General features: G+C 39.6%; 1 protein-coding gene across 4 annotated transcripts; it reads left to right on the top strand.

Moving 5' to 3' along the window:
- Positions 1–1,586: 1,586 nt before the first annotated feature.
- Positions 1,587–16,977, top strand: LYPLA1 (lysophospholipase 1). Of its 4 annotated transcripts, none has more exons than XM_086608648.1 (9): positions 1,587–1,682; positions 2,304–2,335; positions 5,475–5,540; positions 7,074–7,121; positions 7,943–8,013; positions 8,631–8,704; positions 9,459–9,560; positions 10,923–11,057; positions 12,358–16,977. In XM_086608648.1, exons 1-9 carry the CDS (start codon positions 1,614–1,616, stop codon positions 12,409–12,411), a joined length of 651 nt encoding a protein of 216 aa, XP_086464774.1. In that variant the 5' UTR covers positions 1,587–1,613; the 3' UTR covers positions 12,412–16,977. The 4 variants fall into 4 exon arrangements, with proteins under 4 accessions (XP_086464774.1, XP_086464773.1, XP_086464775.1 ...); XM_086608647.1 differs by having other exon boundaries at positions 10,881–11,057; XM_086608649.1 differs by lacking the exon at positions 7,074–7,121 and having other exon boundaries at positions 10,881–11,057.
- Positions 16,978–18,695: the final 1,718 nt, after the last annotated feature.

Below are 18,695 nucleotides of genomic sequence, written 5' to 3'. Positions count from 1 at the left end.
TGTATTTTCTTAACAGATTTGATTTGGGTACAGTACATGAGGCAAGAACACACACTAAAGTAGAGACAAATCAAAACACAAAACGCTACCTGTGAGAATAACTCAACTTTAGCAGTAACAGTTCTTCTGGTGTAAATACTATGTATCAAAGCAGCCTGACAATCATGGCAAAAGAGGCTGCAGGTTTAATGTTACACAGCTGGTGCAGAGGCTTCTCCAATATACTTTGTAGAGCCATGCTGATAAAAATATTAATGTTGTTGAGCAAAAGCTTTGTGAAAAAAACATCCCTGCCTGGTATGGAACATGCCAGTGGGAAGGATGTGAAAGCAGCATAGCGTGCATTCAGCTGCTGTTTGAGATGCCAAAAAGCATCCACATTAGCCAGATACCACCCGGCAAATACAATGAGTAGATTGACTTTCTGGGAGGAAATATCTGACAAAGAGGTATGGAATAGAAGACAAAGAACAAAGTATTTCATTCTGATAGAAATGTGTTTGCCATGCTTATTCAGAGTTGGTCCAAGTATTGAGAATGGACTGGAATGATCCAGTAATTTCAATACAGAGCTCCTGAATAGCCCAATACATTTCAAGATGAATAAGAATCATTGACTCGTTGGCTGTAAGCCAAGGGACTTAATTTAGTGATGAAGGCATCTGATCTGATGAGCACAAATGAGTTCTGTCTAACAATGCTCTTTGCTGGTTTTCCTGTTTCCCATGACTTACTATTTTATATTTACCTATTTAAGAACACTGTAATTTCCCTTTTCCCCTAAGCCTTGTAATACAGCATAAACCCGATTTTTACAGGAAACACTCAAACCACAGACATGTACAAATTATACTATAAAAGTGCAATATAATCTAGCAGACGTATCTGGCTATTTGAAACCTAGTTTTAAAGGCGGAAGACAGTTCAAACTCCTCGAAACCACTGGGAGCCCAAAGACAGAAGCAGCTTTGCAGAGCCTGACTTTCAACAAGTGTACGCAGACTTGTCACTTCTCAACACTCCAGGCTTGAGCCGGACTTCCCCTGAGGGCTATCCCTCGCAGGCGCCATCTGCCGCCGGTTCGTCCTGGAGGTCCGCAGCGCCCACACGCCTGACCCAGGCCGCAGTTCACCCCGCCTGCGCCTCTCACACGCAGCAGGCCAGCGCGGGAAGGCACGTACAAGGCCGCAGGAGCAAGCCAGGGTCGCCGCGCCGGACCCGCGGAGGCCACGTTAACCTTTTACCTCAGAGGCGCCCGCTGACGGACGGCGACGACCCCCCTCAGCCGCGCGCCCGCGCCGCGCCGCGCCCCGGGGGCCACCTGTCCCGCCACGCGGGCGGCAGCCAATCAGCTCCGGGAATGGCTTCGCGAGGCGGAGGGCGGGAGGGCGGGGGAGGCTGCCCGGGAGCGGGGCGGTGGCGGGGCGGGCGGGCGGGGGGGGGCGGGCTGTGGGCACCAGCCGCGTCCTCCCGCCCCCGGCGGCCGCCCGCCCACCCGCGCCCCTCCCACCTCACCACCCGCCCGCCCTCCTTCCCCCGCCCTCCTGGCCCGGCGCCCGCCCCGCCTCCCCGCTCCTGGCCGGTGTCCCGCTGGCCGCCTCGCAGCGCGGTGTATGTGCGGCAACAACATGTCGGCGCCGCTCCCCGCCATCGTTCCGGCCGCCAGGAAGGCGACAGCTGCCGTGAGTGCGGGCTTGGGGCGAGCCGCGGGCCCCCTCGCAGGGAGGCGCCGGCGGTCAGGGGTCCGCCCTACTAGCGGGCGGCGGCCCCCGCCCCGCTTTGTTCTCTGCCGCGGCCTCAGCCCCGGGCAGGGGTCGGCTGCAGCCGGCTTCGCGGTTTGGGGGCGACGCCGCGGTCAGGCCCGGCCCGGTCCGGCTGCGGGCAGGCGTCCGCACGGTGTGAGGGGATATATATGGCGGGGCGGCCCAGCCCGAGCGGGTTGACAGGTCTCTCCCGTTACTTTCCTGCCGGAGCCGGGCCGGGCTCGGGACCGGGGTCCCGCTCCCTTCGCGGCGGGAGCCAGCCGCCGGACAGGGGAAGGTCACCGGTGTCAGCGGCGGCCGCGCCGCTCTCCGTGCCCGGCGGCGGCCCCGCGGCGCCGTGCCGCGGCCGCGGGCGGGGCGCGCCCGCTGATGGCGGCCGGGAGGCCGGGGAGGGGAGAAGCGGCATGGGAAGTGAGCGAAGCGGAGTTCTCTTTCGGGAAAGTCGTATCGTGCTCCGAACCGTGCGGGATCTCGTGTGGGTTAGGTGCGCTTGCGGTTCAGTGATCTTACACCACTCTGTTGTGTTTTCGTTTATTTTAGGTCATTTTTCTTCATGGATTGGGAGATACTGGGTGCGTATTCTGATCTATTACATACTTCATAGTTACTATAGTTTCAAATGTAAGACTGCATGTTTTAAAGACGTGAGCAGTTAAAAGTTGCTTAAGCTTCTTATTTTGCCCTCGATTGATTGTAGTGGCTAACAACAGGTGAAACTCAATGTATGCTCATATGATGGTGATAACTATTTATTTAAAGTTTTCAAGCATTAGTCTTCAAAAGCTTTTTCTTTTTTCAATCACTTATTTAATTTGGTCTGAATGTGATCCCTTTCTTGTTCTTGAGTCAAACTTGGTGGAAAAAGAAATCTGTGGATTTCTGATCTTTCACTCAACTGAGAGCAGCTTCCTGGTTATTCCTGTGGTTGTCTAAATTTAGGGGTTGTTTGTTTGTTTTTGTTTCCCCCTAGACTCGTGGATTGCTTATTTTGCTAGTAGATACTGTTAGGCCATGTCACACTTCACACTTCAGCATGTCACATTTACATTTTAATCCAGGCTTACTTGATTTATCTAAGCAAACTTCTAAGTAGTCACCTAATGTTTACATTTCTATATCTGAGATGTGGTCTTCAGACTCCAACCACACCCCCACTCCCCCCCCCAAGCTGTGAAATACCCTGTTTGCCTTGTTCCTGTTACTTCTACATTTGAGTAGAAATGGAAAGAGTAAGGAACTTCTGAGAGGCATTTTAGGTGTGATGTAATGGTTCCATTTGAAGCTTGTGTGTGCCAAGATATAAGTGTACATTCATTAAAGCCATTTAATGAACAAGTTAGGAGTGTGTTGAAACTTTTTTTTGGTACAAGACTTTGAAGGAATCAGCACTTAGATACTGCAAATAAGTAGCATGAGTGTTTTGTCTGTTGTGCTTCCTTATAGGCAAAATTAAATGATTTTTTTCTTTAGAACTCTGTTTTTATTACCTGGATCTTGAAAGTTGTCTTTAGGTTGAAACTTGTTGTGTTTAAGACATAAGCTTTTTCTGAAGAACTGAAAAAAAATGTCAGCTGTCAAAATTTAAACTTGCATAACCTGGATGCTTAATAAGTTAAAAAGAGTCAAGTCCACCTACTTAGCAGTGTGTTCTACAAGTGGAGATGTTTGCTGTCATTTGTTGTGCTGATACACCACCTTGTTTGCGTTATCCCTCTTCCTTTCTGCTAGTAGGACACAGCTGAGGCAGCAGAGCTTCCTGCATCTTGGCACCAAATATTCAGCAAGTGATTGCAGAATCTTTTGAGTCTTTGGAATTTGAGCCCTTACAAATCGGGTTGGTGTTGGTTTTGGCAAGGGGAAAAAAGCACAGAGATTTGCTCTTTAACGTAAATTGTATTCCTTATATGAATGTGGTGTTTCTCTTTTGGTGACAAAGCTAACCTAATACTCAGTCTCAAGCTTGCAAATGCACTGAGTGTACTGGAATGTATGCATTAACAAGTCATAACATCTCTGTGGAAATATGGTGATTTAGCTGTATTTGTTCCTTTAGTCCACTGCAGATCTGATTAGCTAAAACCAGCCTTGACATACTGCCAGTTTGTTTTGTTTTTTGTTTTTTTTTTCCAAAAAAGCTGCAGTAGTGGCCAAAAAAAGAATTGTCTGAGGAGAACTAATGAACAGTTTTATGATTTCCCACAGTTTAAACTGACCTATTCCACTTCATATGAATTTTTAAGTTGTTCACTTCAGTTTACAAACTGTATTTTCCTTCTCCGAGAAGTGTCTAACAGAGGTTGTGTTCTTTCTCTCATAGCTCCTATATAAATGGCACTTAACGATTGGTACATACTTGCCAAAATCTGAACCAAAAGGTACAACATAGAGGGTTGTTCTTAAGAGTCTGCGTAAATGTCTATACAATATTATTTTCCAAATTTGTCGAATTCATCTTCATAGTTGGCTAAAACAAGATCCCCAGATTCTTACCTAATTGTTTTTCTCAGTCATCTTTCTCCTTTACATTCTTATTTGGTGGCCTGTGATATTGCAAATATTATACAAGTAATATCACTCACAATTTGTTAATAGTATATGTAAAAATATTGTTAGGAAGTAAGCTGAGGTACACACACAGAATTTCAAATATCCGTGCTGTCCGTGTGTTTGAAATGTCTTTAAGTAGCATACATTAACTTTTCAGGATGGTATTAGAATTAAAACTAAACCAAACATGCTTTTATGGCTTCTCTGCTGTTGTTCTGATTAGTTCAGCTGTGTCATTAATGAATTTGTTACAGGTGTTTTCTGCTTAGAATCACCTTTCCAGTATCTAGTTTAGTGGGTGAGTTAGGTATACTGAATAACAAGAAAAATCAGGAAACACAGGTGCTAGAGAGTGTTCTGGAAAGCAAAGTGCAGGCACAGGCAGTGGTTCTGCACAGGTTCAGATTTGGGTCCAGCTCAACTCATGTCTAGATGAGTCCTGGAATGAGTCTTTCAGAGCTGACTAATTTAAATGATGCCTTCTTGTTTTCCGGTTGTGGGAAGCTTGATAACTCATCTGTTGTGCAGATCTCATGTTGTTCTGTGCGTTCACACAGCACGTGCTTGAGATGAAAAAGCATCTTGCAGTCTGGGATGTTGTTCAGGACTGCCTGAATCTAAGAGCATTTGAGCTGAGCCAAAGTTAATGGGTCTGATGGATTAGGTTGGCTCCACGTGGAGTTAGCTTAGATACCAGTTCGCTGCTCTCCCACATCAAGAAATGTGGTTCAGAAAAAGCGAAGATGGCTGTCAAAGAAGCTGCTTTAACTCTACAGGAGCAGGAAGGCAGCCCCTGGGCTGGAGTTGCCAAGGAGCAGGATGCCTGTGTTCACGTGTTCTGGCAGCCAAGTTAATAAAGCCAGCCAGATACAGAGCAGGCTTTGCCTGGAGCCGAAGTGGTGTTTCTGCAGCTGTGATAGTCAAATTAGATAAAGCGTCCCTGGCTTTATGCAGATATGCAACAGATATTCAGAGGCAGAACAAACCTTCTAAGTTTAGTACTATGTTCACAGCATACTGCAGTTGATACAAAAGTTTCCTAGAAATATGTTTATGTTGATCTAATTCAGCAAATTTTATACTTGCTCTGTGCTGTTGCACCAACATAGAAATAAGAGCTAAGCCAAAATATAAACGGCATTTAATATATTTTTTTGTTCACAGGCATGGGTGGTCAGAAGCACTTGCAGGTATCAAAAGCCCCCACGTAAAATACATTTGCCCGCATGCGTAAGTTTGTAACTTTTCTTGTTTTACCTTTTTCTGTAGAGGTTCATATTAACACCTTTGCAGAGATGAAGAAGTCAAATGGGATTTAGATGTCTCTGTGTTTCATTTTATATAAAAACTTCACTCTAAAATAATGTTGATGCTATTAAATATTTTGTTATTTTTAGTAACTGCTGTGATTTACTTTGGGGCAAAACTGCTTTTGTATTCATATTGCTTTTGTTACTAATTCAGACTGAAAACATATTTGGAAAGTTTATGTGCAAAATTAGATTGTTTTGACTTTGTTTTCGCTGGATCGAGTTGGTTGCTTTTTTTCCCCAACGGTCATTTGTTAAAAGCCAGTCTAAACAAGGAGCAATTTTTTGTATTTTACTGACCATTAAATATACTGTGTTTTAGGTACATGTACTTCTTAAACTGAGGTGTGTGTACAGTAGATTAAATTTCTCTGTTACCTACAGCAAGTTTCAAAGATTCACAGGATATTTATATCTTCAGCAAATAATGCAGTTTGAGCTGTCTTTGTGCAATTTGAGAAGTGAAATACTTCTGAGCAGGGTCAGGAGTCAGTAAATAAAGCATTTATCTAGAAAGATCTGTCTAGTATTTACCTAATGATAGAAAAACAAATTAAGTATAGTCTTCATTTATTTTAACACAAAATTCAGATTGTCTTTTGCTCCAGCAGTCTTGGGAGGCGTGGAGCAGGGATGATAGGGAGATAAGTAAGCAATGTTTTGCTGTATTACTGATTGCTGGTCTGTGAGTTATTTATTTATTCTACCACATGGCCACATTTTGCTGAGCCCTTCAAAGAGAGCGTAGCGATATCTGCCGTTCTTTTTGCTTGCCCTTCGTCTTCGTTCAGTCTTTCCCCACAGAGCTGACATTCCTCAATTTCAGTAGATTAAAACTATAGCTAGGTTTGATTCACGACGTGGTCCATTGGAGATGTCTTGGTACATCTGAAAAGACGCCATACAGGAGCATAAGGGTGGGAACGAGTCCTGCCATGAAGGCAGGCACTGCTTAAGCGGATTCTGCTGTTGAGAGAAGCGCGTGTGGCCGGGCTCGTGCCCGCCACTGTGCTGTGTTCAGCTGCTTCCTGAGGTTTGCTGATGCTACTGTCTAAGGTGCCTTCATCCACTGAGCAGGTGTGTGGAACTGCGATAACTAACTATTACTTAGAAATCATTAAATAAGATACATGTGTGTGCTGCATATAAGATAGATAGATATATAGACGTGCTTTATATGTGCACACATACATGCATATATGTATGTAAGGCAGCCCATTGATATTTTGCTTGCTGTCCGTAGAGAGTGATAATTCAGCCCTGGATATTAAATTTGGGCTAGCAGGTTTCAAGACAGCTTTCTTGAAGAGATGCTACAAAGTAGCTAACGTTAATTATGGTTTAAAAGTAATACAGAATTCGGGATATGTAATTTCATGACAACTGTATCTGCATTATTAAATTTCAGTATATATCTTATGTCAGTGTTGTTCACTCTCTTTTTTTTTTTCAGGCCAGTTATGCCAGTTTCTTTGAACATGAACATGGCTATGCCGTCATGGTAAGTATTTGTTCAATTGCAGACAGTTCTAGTCAGAAGATGTCTTGGGGTATGAACTCACTGTTCTCAATTAAAAATTATGAACAACCTGGATGGCTAGTTTTAGTCAGATGTAAGTATAAAAAGCTTTTTGCTTTAGTTCTGTTCTTATAAAAGGGCTCTCACGAGTACGCTCTAATTCCTTGTGTATCTATGGTAATGGTAATTCCTCAGGACTAATCTGTATGTCTTAGAATACAAACCCCACTTTATTTTACAAGTATAGTCTCTAGTCTGTATCGTGTGTGAATTCATAGTAGTAGTGGAGACTTAAAGTGGAAATAACTGTTGCTACTAGTGAGCAGTATTTGGTGGGTCAGTAGGATATCTAGAAACTGTTCTTTAGAACATCCATTCTGAATAGAAAGAAGGAAAAATATGGTAGATTTCAATGGTCTTAAACCAGTCGTCTTCAGATTATTTTTCTCAAGTAACTCGTGTTTGGTTTTCCTATATTTCTTGAAACACTATTTAAATTTTGTACATGCAACTGTTGAATTGAAATTCCTGCTGATATTTTTGGAGGAAATATCAAAACCGAACTGCTTAATCTGCAGTAAATTACAGAAGACAGCAACACTCAAAAGCTTTGTTGACTAGATCTAGCCTTTTAGCAACGTTCACAGATTGTTCTCTAGTTCTTGTGAACTATGGGTGATTGGTAGTAACTGATATATCAGCTAACATGATTAGCTGGAAAATATCCCAATTTTATTATTTGTGTTTTAAGGAAGTGGAATGGATGCTCTAATGAGTAATGCTCTTGTTGTTTTTTTTGTAAGGTTTGATATCATTGGACTTTCTCCAGATTCACAGGAAGATGAAGTTGGGATCAAGCAGGCAGCAGAGAATGGTATGCTTAGGAATACTGTTTATATCTTTAAAGTACTTCTGTGTATTCTTAAAAATGAATTATCAGTCTGAAACAGATTTTCTAAACACAAAATTGTTAGGAAAAGTACTGTGTATATATTGTATTATTGCTGATCAAAGTTTAGCCAAGTGCATAGTTTGTTTTGTGTGTGTGGTTTGTTTTTTTTTGAACTTCATGAGTAAGTAGAGTAGTTCACCAGTGTAAACCCTTCATACTCTCGGGTATGAAATGTACGTGGGAGCCAGTGTACTTCTTTTTTTGTTTGTTTGGGTTTTTTTTTTTAAGAGCTTCTGGGTAGCACACAGGTTAGAGCTGTACAAGCATCCACTTGTGATGTTGGATAGTTAGAAGAGGATACCATTTTCCTGGAAGTGGGGTTTCTGTGAGACTTACTTGCATGTTTTTCTCTTTGGAAATGGTACGGGGGCACTGGAATTTCTGATCATGCTCTAGATCTTTTGATATTTTTTAATGTGTAGCAGGTGATTTTCCTTTCACTAGCTTTCTGTTGACATCAGGGAGAAGGTATCTTTCCTCTTATAGACTTTCTACAGAATAGAGTGGGTTTTAACTACTGGCCTTTATCTATCTTGCAGTTAAAGCACTGATAGATCAAGAAGTAAAAAATGGAATTCCTTCTAATCGAATTATTCTGGGAGGCTTTTCTCAGGTAAGGTGTGCTTGGAAAGAACTGTGTCTTTTACTAGTGAGGTAACTTAGCTTTCCTAATTTCCTATCTAGACACTTAAATTGAAAAGAGCTGATGTTAGACCCTCCTAAAATTTGAAGCTGTCAGTTTTCCTTTGCCTTAACAAATAAAGTCTTTTAGTTTTATGCAAAGAATTAACTATTCACTGGAAAATAAACATGCATTTGGAGAAGTAGTACTAGAATTAATAGTCTATTTAAAGTCTTTATGCATGTAACTTACGTAGCTTTGCTTAAATCTTGGTAATATTTTTAATTTCACTTTACTTTGGTAGATATTTGATGGTCTAAATTTATTTGGGAAATTCTTCCCTTCATACTTGTAAGACGTGTGGTAGGGAGGTTAATAGATTAATTGATCCATGCAATAACTCCCCAGTCTGTGTACAAGTAAATATTAAAGTAGTGATATTACTGTCATGAGTGATAGTGCTTTTTTCATGTTTTTTCATGTTTTGTTGTTTTTTATTTTTTTTTTCCCCCAGATGTTAGTTACGGTAAATTTGCTGTTTTATTTCTGAATTGATCACATGGACTTGGAGGTGGGGAAAAAGCAAAATAAATCTTGTACAGGAATACTGGTTTTAGTGTTGATTCTGAGAAAGAATAGATTGGAATAGAAGAAAACCTTTAAAGGAGAAAACGGAGATCTTTGAAACAAGTATTAAAAGGAACATTACCATCTCCATTCTAATACTTATATCTGTTTATATTAGGGAGGTGCTTTATCATTGTATACAGCTCTTACAACGCAACAGAAATTAGCAGGTGTTGTAGCCCTCAGCTGTTGGCTTCCTCTACGGACTTCTTTTCCTCAGGTATTTATGTTTCTTTCCTGAGGTAATTTGCACTTGGGGAATGAGTATATCTGAAGATTGTGTCTTGTGCAAGAGTTAGTGGCCATCATTATTACTGAATATTGACAGTTGTTTGATAACTCAGAAGCTTTTGAAATAGGGCCCTGGAGTTTTAGAGTTTGGCAAATAGGGAAAATGAGTGTTGTGGTTTAACCCAGCTGGCAACTAAACACCATGCAGACACTCGCTTACCATACACCACCCCTGCGGAATGGGGAAGAGAATTAAAGGAGAAAAGGGAAGCAGACTTGTGGGTTGAGAGAAGAACAATTTAATAATAATAAATTAAAAGTAATAATGATAAAGTAATAATATATGAAGATATATGTAAAAGTGTGTGTGTGTATATGTATATATATATAATAGTACATGCAAACAAGTGATGCACAGTGCAATTGCTCACCACCCGGTGACCAACGCCTGTCCTGTCCTGGCAAGTGATGCTAAAACAGATTAAGTCCTCACACTGCAATCCTGGATGAGCAAGAGGCCTGAAAAGAGAGCAAGAGAGAGAACTCTGAGAGTCTGAGAGAGTCTCTGGAAGACAAGCCCTTCTTCCTGGTCAATCCTCATCTATATACTGGGCATGATGCTGCATGATATGGAATACTAATTGGCCAATTCGGCCATCAGTCCTAAATCTAAGTTCAAATCATTAGGGGAGTTGTGGGCGTTTTGTCCCAGCCATGCTCCCCTCCAGCCTGTTGTGTTCCTGCACTCTGGCAAAACGTGGGAAGCTGAAAAGTCCTTGAGGTCTCAGTGCCAACTATAAACATCAGTGCACTATCAACGTTCTTCTCGTAACAAATCCCAGACTAAATCCAAAACATGAAGCTCTCCTAGCTGCTAAAAAGCAAAACCAACTCTGTCCTGGTCAAAACCAGGACAATGAGGAAATACTCAGTAGCTATCTCTGCTTAAAATGACATGTTCTAGGAAACGGAAATTTTCTATTTGCTGTTTGTTCCATCTGCAAGGCACTATCTTATCAGAGACTAAGTATTTAAACAAAGTATCAGTTTTTTTACTTGGCCAGAAATCATGTTATTCTGTTCTGAAGTTAGTGCCAAAATTTTATTTACAGGTTTTTGAACTTAATGTGTTGTCAGGCACAGAGCTTACTTCATAAGGAACTTGCGTACTATACATTGTGGTTTTTTCCTTCAGAATTCAGCTTATTTGTATGTCACAGGGCATAGTGCCATGGAGTTATTGTGTCTCGAAGATGTTAGCCTTACCTCCACTTACTGTTTCTTTCTTCTCTAATTCCACCCCTACCAGGGCCCTATCAGTGGTGCCAACAAGGAGATTGCTGTTCTTCAGTGCCATGGGGACTGTGACCCACTGGTTCCCTTAATGTTCGGTTCCCTTACTGTTGAGAGGCTAAAGAGTATGATAAATCCAGCCAACATAACCTTCAGGACGTACTCTGGCATGATGCATAGCTCATGTATTGAGGTAATTTTCTTAATATACAATGTTTTTTGCTAGGTATGGTTATTTTTTTTTTCCTTCAAAACAAATATGTGTTAGGTGTTTTTTTGGGAGGAGTTGTTTGGGGTTTTTGTTTGTTTGTTTTTTTTAATCACAGGTGCTTGATGCTGCTGACTTATTTTAGGGAGTAACTGAGTGCCTGGCTGAAACAGCTTCCAAGTCAAAAGTTTATATGACTAGTTGAAACTTCCACAGAAGATTGTATTTTTGGGAGCAGGCTGGTTAGTTTATAATACTTTTTTTTTCCGCTAAGTTTTATTAGTTGCTAACTTGAAAAAAATCACTAAATTGGAAGGCAAATTCTCACAGCACAAATCCAACGTGATATTTTTGAGAGAATAATTCTGTTAGTTCTGTGGATGGAGACATCGAAGGAATAGGGGGGGAGAGTTGATGGTATGGAAGAGGGAGCCTCTCTGAACCTATATTTATGGTTGTGGCTCAGCAGGCAGCTGAGCTGATGTAATGCCTTGCTGCTGCCAGAAAGGGGTGGACTAGTTCCCTCTGCTCATGACCTTGTGGCCCTCTCGTCCTTCTTGCACCAGCTCTGGAGCTGATGAGAAACGTCTTTGAACTATTTGAACTTGCTAAAATGGCAAAAGCTGCTGGCTTCGGTTTTCGTAGCTGTAGTGAGTTGAGGCATCAGAACTCGCGAAAAGTAAACATTAGGAGAAAGAAACAGGAGAGGGAAGGAACAGATCTGCTGGTTTTCAGCAGCAGTAACATTGTTATTTTGGATTGCTACATCTTGTGGGAACAAAAAATTTAAAATTAAATTGTTTTTGACATGGATTGATTTGCCAGTCTAGTTCACTGTATTGCTTTTTTTTAAGGAAGGAAGCATCACGAAGGTGAAACTGAATGGTTCGGAGGAGGAGCTGCTGGCTTTTCACACTACTGCTAACTTGCAAAAGTATACACAAAGCTACAGCCTTAGCTCCATTCAAATCCTGTCCACGCTCAGCCTGCTGCTGTTCAGATCACTTGATGATTATGTGTAGCTTGCCTGCTCAACTTCAGAGAGAGAGAGAAAGAAAGCAGTCTTTGCTCTTTCTTGTATTCTAGCCTCTAATGAGTGCACAGTGCCTTAAACAGTTACCGGCCTTGACTTGTTGTTTGCAAAGGGGTATGATTTTATCGAGTAACTACTCAATATTTGTAGCCCAGCTGCTCATTATAACTGAAATGTTGGGACATGATTTAGCGTAGCTTAATATATGTTAGTGGGCAACTTCAACTAATACATTCTTTTGTCTTTAAACAGGAGATGATGGATGTAAAACAGTTCATAGACAAACATCTACCTCCCGTGGACTGAAACGATATGTGAGAAGCCTTCTCTATAAATACACCAGCATCAACTATGGTAGAGTGTAAATCTTTTCATATGCCAGATAGGAAGCATTACTTCTATACCTGCAGTGTTACTACTGTGTTGCAAATTTATACTTAGGGTAAGGATTAAATAATACCCATATACAAGAAATTATACTCTTTTTGGTATTAATCATCCACTGGTGCGACTGTATGAATGAGGCAGCTAGGTAACAATGACAGAATGTAACCTAAACATACTGGTTTAAGGCATCTGATTTTTTTTTTTTGATTGCAGAATTTTAAACTATTTGTACAAGTAATTAAAAACTCAATTTAAGTGGGCAGCATAAATGTGTCCAATTTAGTTATACTTGAGACATGATTTATTCTTAATACTCATTGAAAACATGTTAAAACATTTCCATTGTGTAATGGATGCATAAAGTACACAACATGTAACATGGTGGGCATATGATGGGAGAATAAATGCTATCAAGGACAAAGCTTTAAATGTTAAACATTAATTGTTACTCCAGGTAAGGAGAGCTGTCCTATGATGGCTAGAAGTCAGCGAAGGTGTTTCTTATATTTACATCACCTCAATTGTTACCTGTTTTCCTTTAGGTAGGTATTGTGGAAATTCTAAAGGGACTCATTCCTTGTTAGACTGTCATTTGTCGCTTATCGTCTTTTGTTTTTTGATTACTGGAAGCTCATGTCAAATGCTGACTTGGAACAGAATTCTGAAGAAGCGCATAGGAGTAATTTGAGTTTTGTTTTAAAATTCCTGTTTTCATACTGAATATTCATCTTGTGCTTTAGTCTTGTAGTTTTCATTTGAGCAATATAGTTTTGATTTTTCTGTCCGCTTTACAGTAACTAACTGAAAATAATGCAGCCGTGTAGTTTTGTGTATTGTTGAAGTCTCATCTGTAACACAGATATTAACTAATTTGAGGGTTTTTTTTTAATAGGAATATAAGTGCAATTAGAATATAACTTACTTAAACTTTAAATTGATACCATCTAATACTTTCTTTTATTGCATAATGAGACTCGAGTTTTTTCTGAAAAAGAACAAAGAATTTTATTTTCAAATATATTGTTCTACGTTTCCCTAGATCAGTATAACCTAGGAATATGAAGACCTACTGTGGGGAAAAAAAAACCCTACAAAATATAGAATTTCTCTTCTTTCAGAAGCTTAAAATTCTAGAACGCACTGGGTTACAGAAATTGGTGCACACTCAAGAGCATTTTGCAGTTAAGAGCCATAATTTACTTCTGGAAACAGCTGTTCTTCTGTAGAGTTCGGAGGCTGTGACCGCGCTAGGAATGTTTAAAAAATACACTACCATTTTTACTACATAATATGCTGCATAACAATATTCTATACTATAATGTGTTTGTCTGTAAGCAAAGAATATTCCTGTTTTAGATGCAACTGTTGTGTCAGCACTGTGCTTCATACCTGCGTTTAAGGTACTCTCTCCTCTCCCAGAGTAATCAAGTGATCTTCTTATGGTGTATATGGATTTACACCCGAGGTATCTGCCAGTACATAGGCATAAATGGGGCATTATGCCTTTATATCCCTTCTTTAACACAGCTGCTGCCAGGAATCTGACTTGTTCACCTGGTGTGAATTCTCAGTTTTCAGTGTTTTTTTTTTCTCGTATGTATTGCACTTCATTTTTAGCAAGCTGTTTTTCTTTCTAATCCAGTTTCTCTGGATTATTAAACATTTCTTAATATGTAAAATCGAAAAAGAGTTTTTTTCTAAATTGTGTCGAAACACTTTTAGATACTCCATCTGTGTTGTTGAGAGGGCATGTCTATTAACTTTTGAGTCGTCCCTCAGTCACTCTGTTCTGTAGATCTGCCAATTTGTCTTTCAGTTAATTTAGTTCACAGAAGAAGCCATAATATTGTTATTGTAGTTGTGCCAAAATTCTGTTGAGAAAGCAGTATGTCCTAGCTTGGAGTCATTCACAAATTGAATTAGCTAATTTTGCAGTCCTGCTCAGTTGCAAACTTAGTAAGCAAACTATGTTATTTCTCCTAGTTTTTAGATTTATCCTCATTCCTCTGTTGTCTAAATAATTCCCTGAACATTGGCATGTTTCTAAAGTTCTGCGTAAGCTTCTAATTTTTCCTTTATTATTTTCTTGTTCTGTTTGTAAATCGTTTGATAATGCTGTTTAGCTGTCTTGTACAAATTCTGATTGACTGTGTGCTCATTTCACATATTCTTTCTTCTGTTAGAATGAGTTTAAAAATATATTTCTAAGATTTTAAAATGAGATCAGTCCTAGCTTTATTCTGTGTTAGCTTCGTAACACTGTCTTCAGTTCGGTGAACTGTGTTCACAGCTTGTGATCAGTTTCTAGTACTTACACATTTTGATCCAAGTCAGCTTCGACTGTTGTCTCCATGACACTTTCAGATGTTTTTCTAGAAATGCTTTATGTGCTAACTTTGTTCAAATATTCAGCTATCGTAACAAGATTTTTTTCATACTGTTGTTTTGCTGCTTGCTTTATCTACAAAGAGCTGTGTTACCAAAGTAAATGTAAGTAAATGTTGTCTATTCTGAATTCTGTATTCTATGAAGAATTCCTCTCAAGTGTTTTTTTTCGCAGGAGTATATGTGTATGTTGTAGTTGGGGGTTGTTAAGGAGCCCAGAAGCTAGAGGAAACTTCAAGGATGTATTCGAAGCCTATCCTGTCTCCTCCCATATTACAGTGTGTATCTTGAGCTCCTGTCTTTTGTAACTTCCTAGCTAGTGGGAAAGCTGTGTGTATGATCTTGCAGCTGAACTTCACGACCTGAGGTGATTTGATGCTGGGATTGTTGTCATAATTGCATGTATTTTTAGGCTGAATGATAGCTCAGTCTGGTGTGGGAGTTTTCATAATATTCTGTTAAAATGGAGAAGTTGGACTGTCAATGTTCTAAATGTGACTGTCCTATCCTCATAAACTACAGTTTGAAGCTGTCCAATAGTTAAGTTTATTTTTTGTAATGTTGGACTTTCCCCAAAAGGGGATGGTGTCTGTCAAACCTGCAAAAGCATTGTTATGAAAATACCTCGCTGGCAGATCAGTTTGTTTCAGTGGGTATCTGACTCCCTAATGTGTTTTTCATTTCAAACTGGTACTGAAATTTGGCTGCAGTTTTGTGCAGTCAGAAGTCTTGACTTCTTGGGGGAATATGTTGCCCACTTTTTAATAAACATGTTGGATTATGTATCATAAGCCAAATCTTCCAGCCATTCTTGAGGTAAACCTGCGCTGGGGTCTGTACTGTGATGAGGGCTGTGGGATTTGGTCTCTTCCTCCTGTCTTGTATAATTACAACACAGTAGATTGGTAAAAGTACTGTACACTGTAACTGGTATTAGAACTGTTAATTAAAACATGTTCTCTCTAACGGAGTATACTGCACTTCATTGAAATCGTTAGGATGCATCTTTTATGTAGAGGCACTGTTTGTGTTGATGGATATGACTGAGAACAAACTGTGTAAGATGTTAATGAAGCCATATGTACAAGGCCGGTGTATCTTAAATTTTATAAAGAAATACTGAACATTTACTCTTTGTGTTATGAAGTATAAGCCATTTATATTTAATGTAAACATCTAAGATGTAATTTACCAATTTTATTTATAATAAGAAATCTTAACTTTGGAAGTTATTTCTACAGTAGGGAAAATGTAATATCTTTCCGTTTTTATTGTTGTGAAATAAATTTCAATCAGTGTTTGGGAAAGTACTGAAGAGTTTTTCCGCACCTAGCTGAAAGAAGTCGAGCCTTCATGTGCTGTGAAACAGGCACTTTAGAGGCTTCTTGTGAATGGATTGCATGGTAATGTATGCATGATGCTATAATGCAAAAGAATGATCATTTGTAGTGAGTGAAAAGAAAAAAAAAATCACCAATTTATGTTTTGCTATCTTGTTGAGAGAATGCTAAGTATGAACTTGATTTTTTTAATATTCTGGGTTAGGTTTATTTTAACTTGTTTTATTGGAATTTACAGTAATTTTGAAAGGTAGAGGAAATTAAAATATTTTTTAGTAGCCTTATTCTAGGACACTAAAGAGCCAAAGTCATCTCACTGTGGATTGCTACATCTTTCTGTGGAGATTCTACAGTGTCAGGGAGCCTTTGAAGTTATATTAGGTTTGGCATACATACCACTTAATATGTTTCTTAAAGAAGCAGTTTTCAGGCCAGGGGTTACACGTGCTCTTTAGGTTAACTGAAATATTTGAGGCTAATCAGAGGTATACGTAATGTGGGGCACTCTAGAGAAAACTTGAGATTATCTGGGAAGAGATGCTGAGGAAACTTGAGAGGGAATGGAGTGTACATGTAGTAAAGGTAGACTTTTCCCCTCAAGCAGTTTAAAGCAACTAAAAGGCTGCTTTTCTCCATAGGCTGTGTTGTCTAAAAGCCAGTGTGGAGCCCAGTTTGAAAGTTCATGAGCGTGTGGAAATGCACATCAGGTGCAGTGCTGTATGTGAATATACTGTGGCAACTTAAGGATATAGGAATAGCTAGTAACAATAAAGGTACTATACAGAGTAATCTGTCAGTTTATATTTTATGAAAAACTTTGAGTAATGTTCAGTTTCTGTTTACTTTCAGCCCTAGCGTTCTGAGGAGAGAATTGTGAGGAGAAACATTGCCTAGAATTAGCATAGTAAAAAAATTACAGTGTACTATTTTATTAAATATATTTATCAAATATAGTATGAGACCACTGGTGGAAGTGAAGAAGGTGACTCTCAATAAGTTTTCAGAATGTCTATTAGTTGACTTGGAAATGCGATTCTTTGAAGAATAATAGCTGTAGAACAGATTATTTTTCCCCCACTTTTCTTTTTGTTCTTTGCCACTCCCATGTTACCATTGTTTGCCTTTGGGATAACAAGTTTTATTAATTCTCTTAGAGTGAAAGAAGTGCCTTTGATGTAGCTGGTTAAAACTGATTTAAACGAAGTACTTGTGTAATTTAATGGACATCCACAAAGTGAATTAGTAGATAATAGTTTTCTCTGAGTTCCATTTACTAGAAAACAGCAGCCTGTCGCCTCCTTTTTCTCTGCAAATCTTGTGAACTTAAAACTCCTAGCCAGTTTGCCAAGGTGTAGTGAACCTTGCTTCAGGCACCTAAGTGGGAGGTTTATCTTCTGTGTGTGAGGAAGATACATTTCCCTCAGGAGTTATTTAAGGTTCTTTTTTTAAAAAGGCTACTTGTCTGCATGAGCAGAGTCTAAAAGTTGGAGCCCAAATGTTCCCTGGTTGTGAATACAAGCAAACTCTTAAAGTATCTTCTGCTTGAAATTATTTGCTGTCTATGTTGTAATATTTAAAATTATTTGGGAGGGATCTTTAAAAGGCTTACATATTTTCAGTCTATGTACAAAAAATAAGTAGAGGTTGCTCCAGAATAGAGAACATGGCTTATTGAAGTGGCAGTCTAATAACGTGACCTTAAAAGAAACACAAACCAAAACATTTTCTTAACTTTTTTTTGTTTTAATATTTAAGTGCCTCCAGTTACTATCTCTATATTGGGGGGGAAAAAAAAAAAAGGGAAGACATTTTTAAAATGAACTTAGTAACATACTGCCAACACCAGAATTTGAAAATGATACTTGATCTAACTTCAGGCCATACCATTAAAATCTAGTATGAGGAAGTAAAAAAAAGAAAACAACAAACGCACCAAAACCAACCTATCTGTTGAAGAATAATAGAAACAACTAATCAAGATGCATGTTACTGTTTCAGAAATTTTTGAGGAAAATCTTTCCCTTAAGAGGAATCGGAACACCCGTTTGCTACAGCTCCCCTCATGTATCTGTGGTTGGGCTCGTTTCTTCTTCTGCAGAGGCTGGGGATCCGTTGGCTGATTTAGGCCAACTGAAGTTCCGTTTTGGTAGACCTAAGTCATTGTGATGCTGAGAGCTCAAATAAAGGGGAGAGGCACGAGTTAACACATGATATAGCACGTGGTTCCATAAAACCTTTTGGAATGTTGTGAATTTTATAATTTGCATAGTTGTGTTAACACTTGATTAGAGGAGCTTTTTCCATGCAGAATGTTAGTCCTGGAAATGGAGGATTTTAAGTGCCTTGATAGGAGTTCAGAGGTCCTTCACTACAAATCTTGTGTGCTACTGTTTGTGTTGTGTCGTCTCCCCCCTGAATTTCTCAAGATGCTGTCTCATCCCAAATGAGACTATTTAGTAAAAATCTAAAACATTTTGC

Source organism: Tauraco erythrolophus, chromosome 3 (genome assembly GCF_009769465.1).
Source record: "Tauraco erythrolophus isolate bTauEry1 chromosome 3, bTauEry1.pri, whole genome shotgun sequence".
NCBI lineage: Eukaryota > Metazoa > Chordata > Aves > Musophagiformes > Musophagidae > Tauraco > Tauraco erythrolophus.
This window is presented reverse-complemented; position numbering and strand designations above follow the sequence as displayed.

What these genes read in the sequence shown, in the direction of transcription:
- LYPLA1 (XM_086608647.1), top strand. Translation starts at nt 1,614, where the DNA reads ATGTGCGGCAACAACATGTCGGCGCCGCTCCCCGCCATCGTTCCGGCC. An exon ending in CATGGATTGGGAGATACTGG is followed by an intron (nt 2,336 to 5,474) that starts GTGCGTATTCTG and finishes TTTTGTTCACAG; the next exon opens with GCATGGGTGGTCAGAAGCAC. An exon ending in TTCTGGGAGGCTTTTCTCAG is followed by an intron (nt 8,705 to 9,458) that starts GTAAGGTGTGCT and finishes TGTTTATATTAG; the next exon opens with GGAGGTGCTTTATCATTGTA.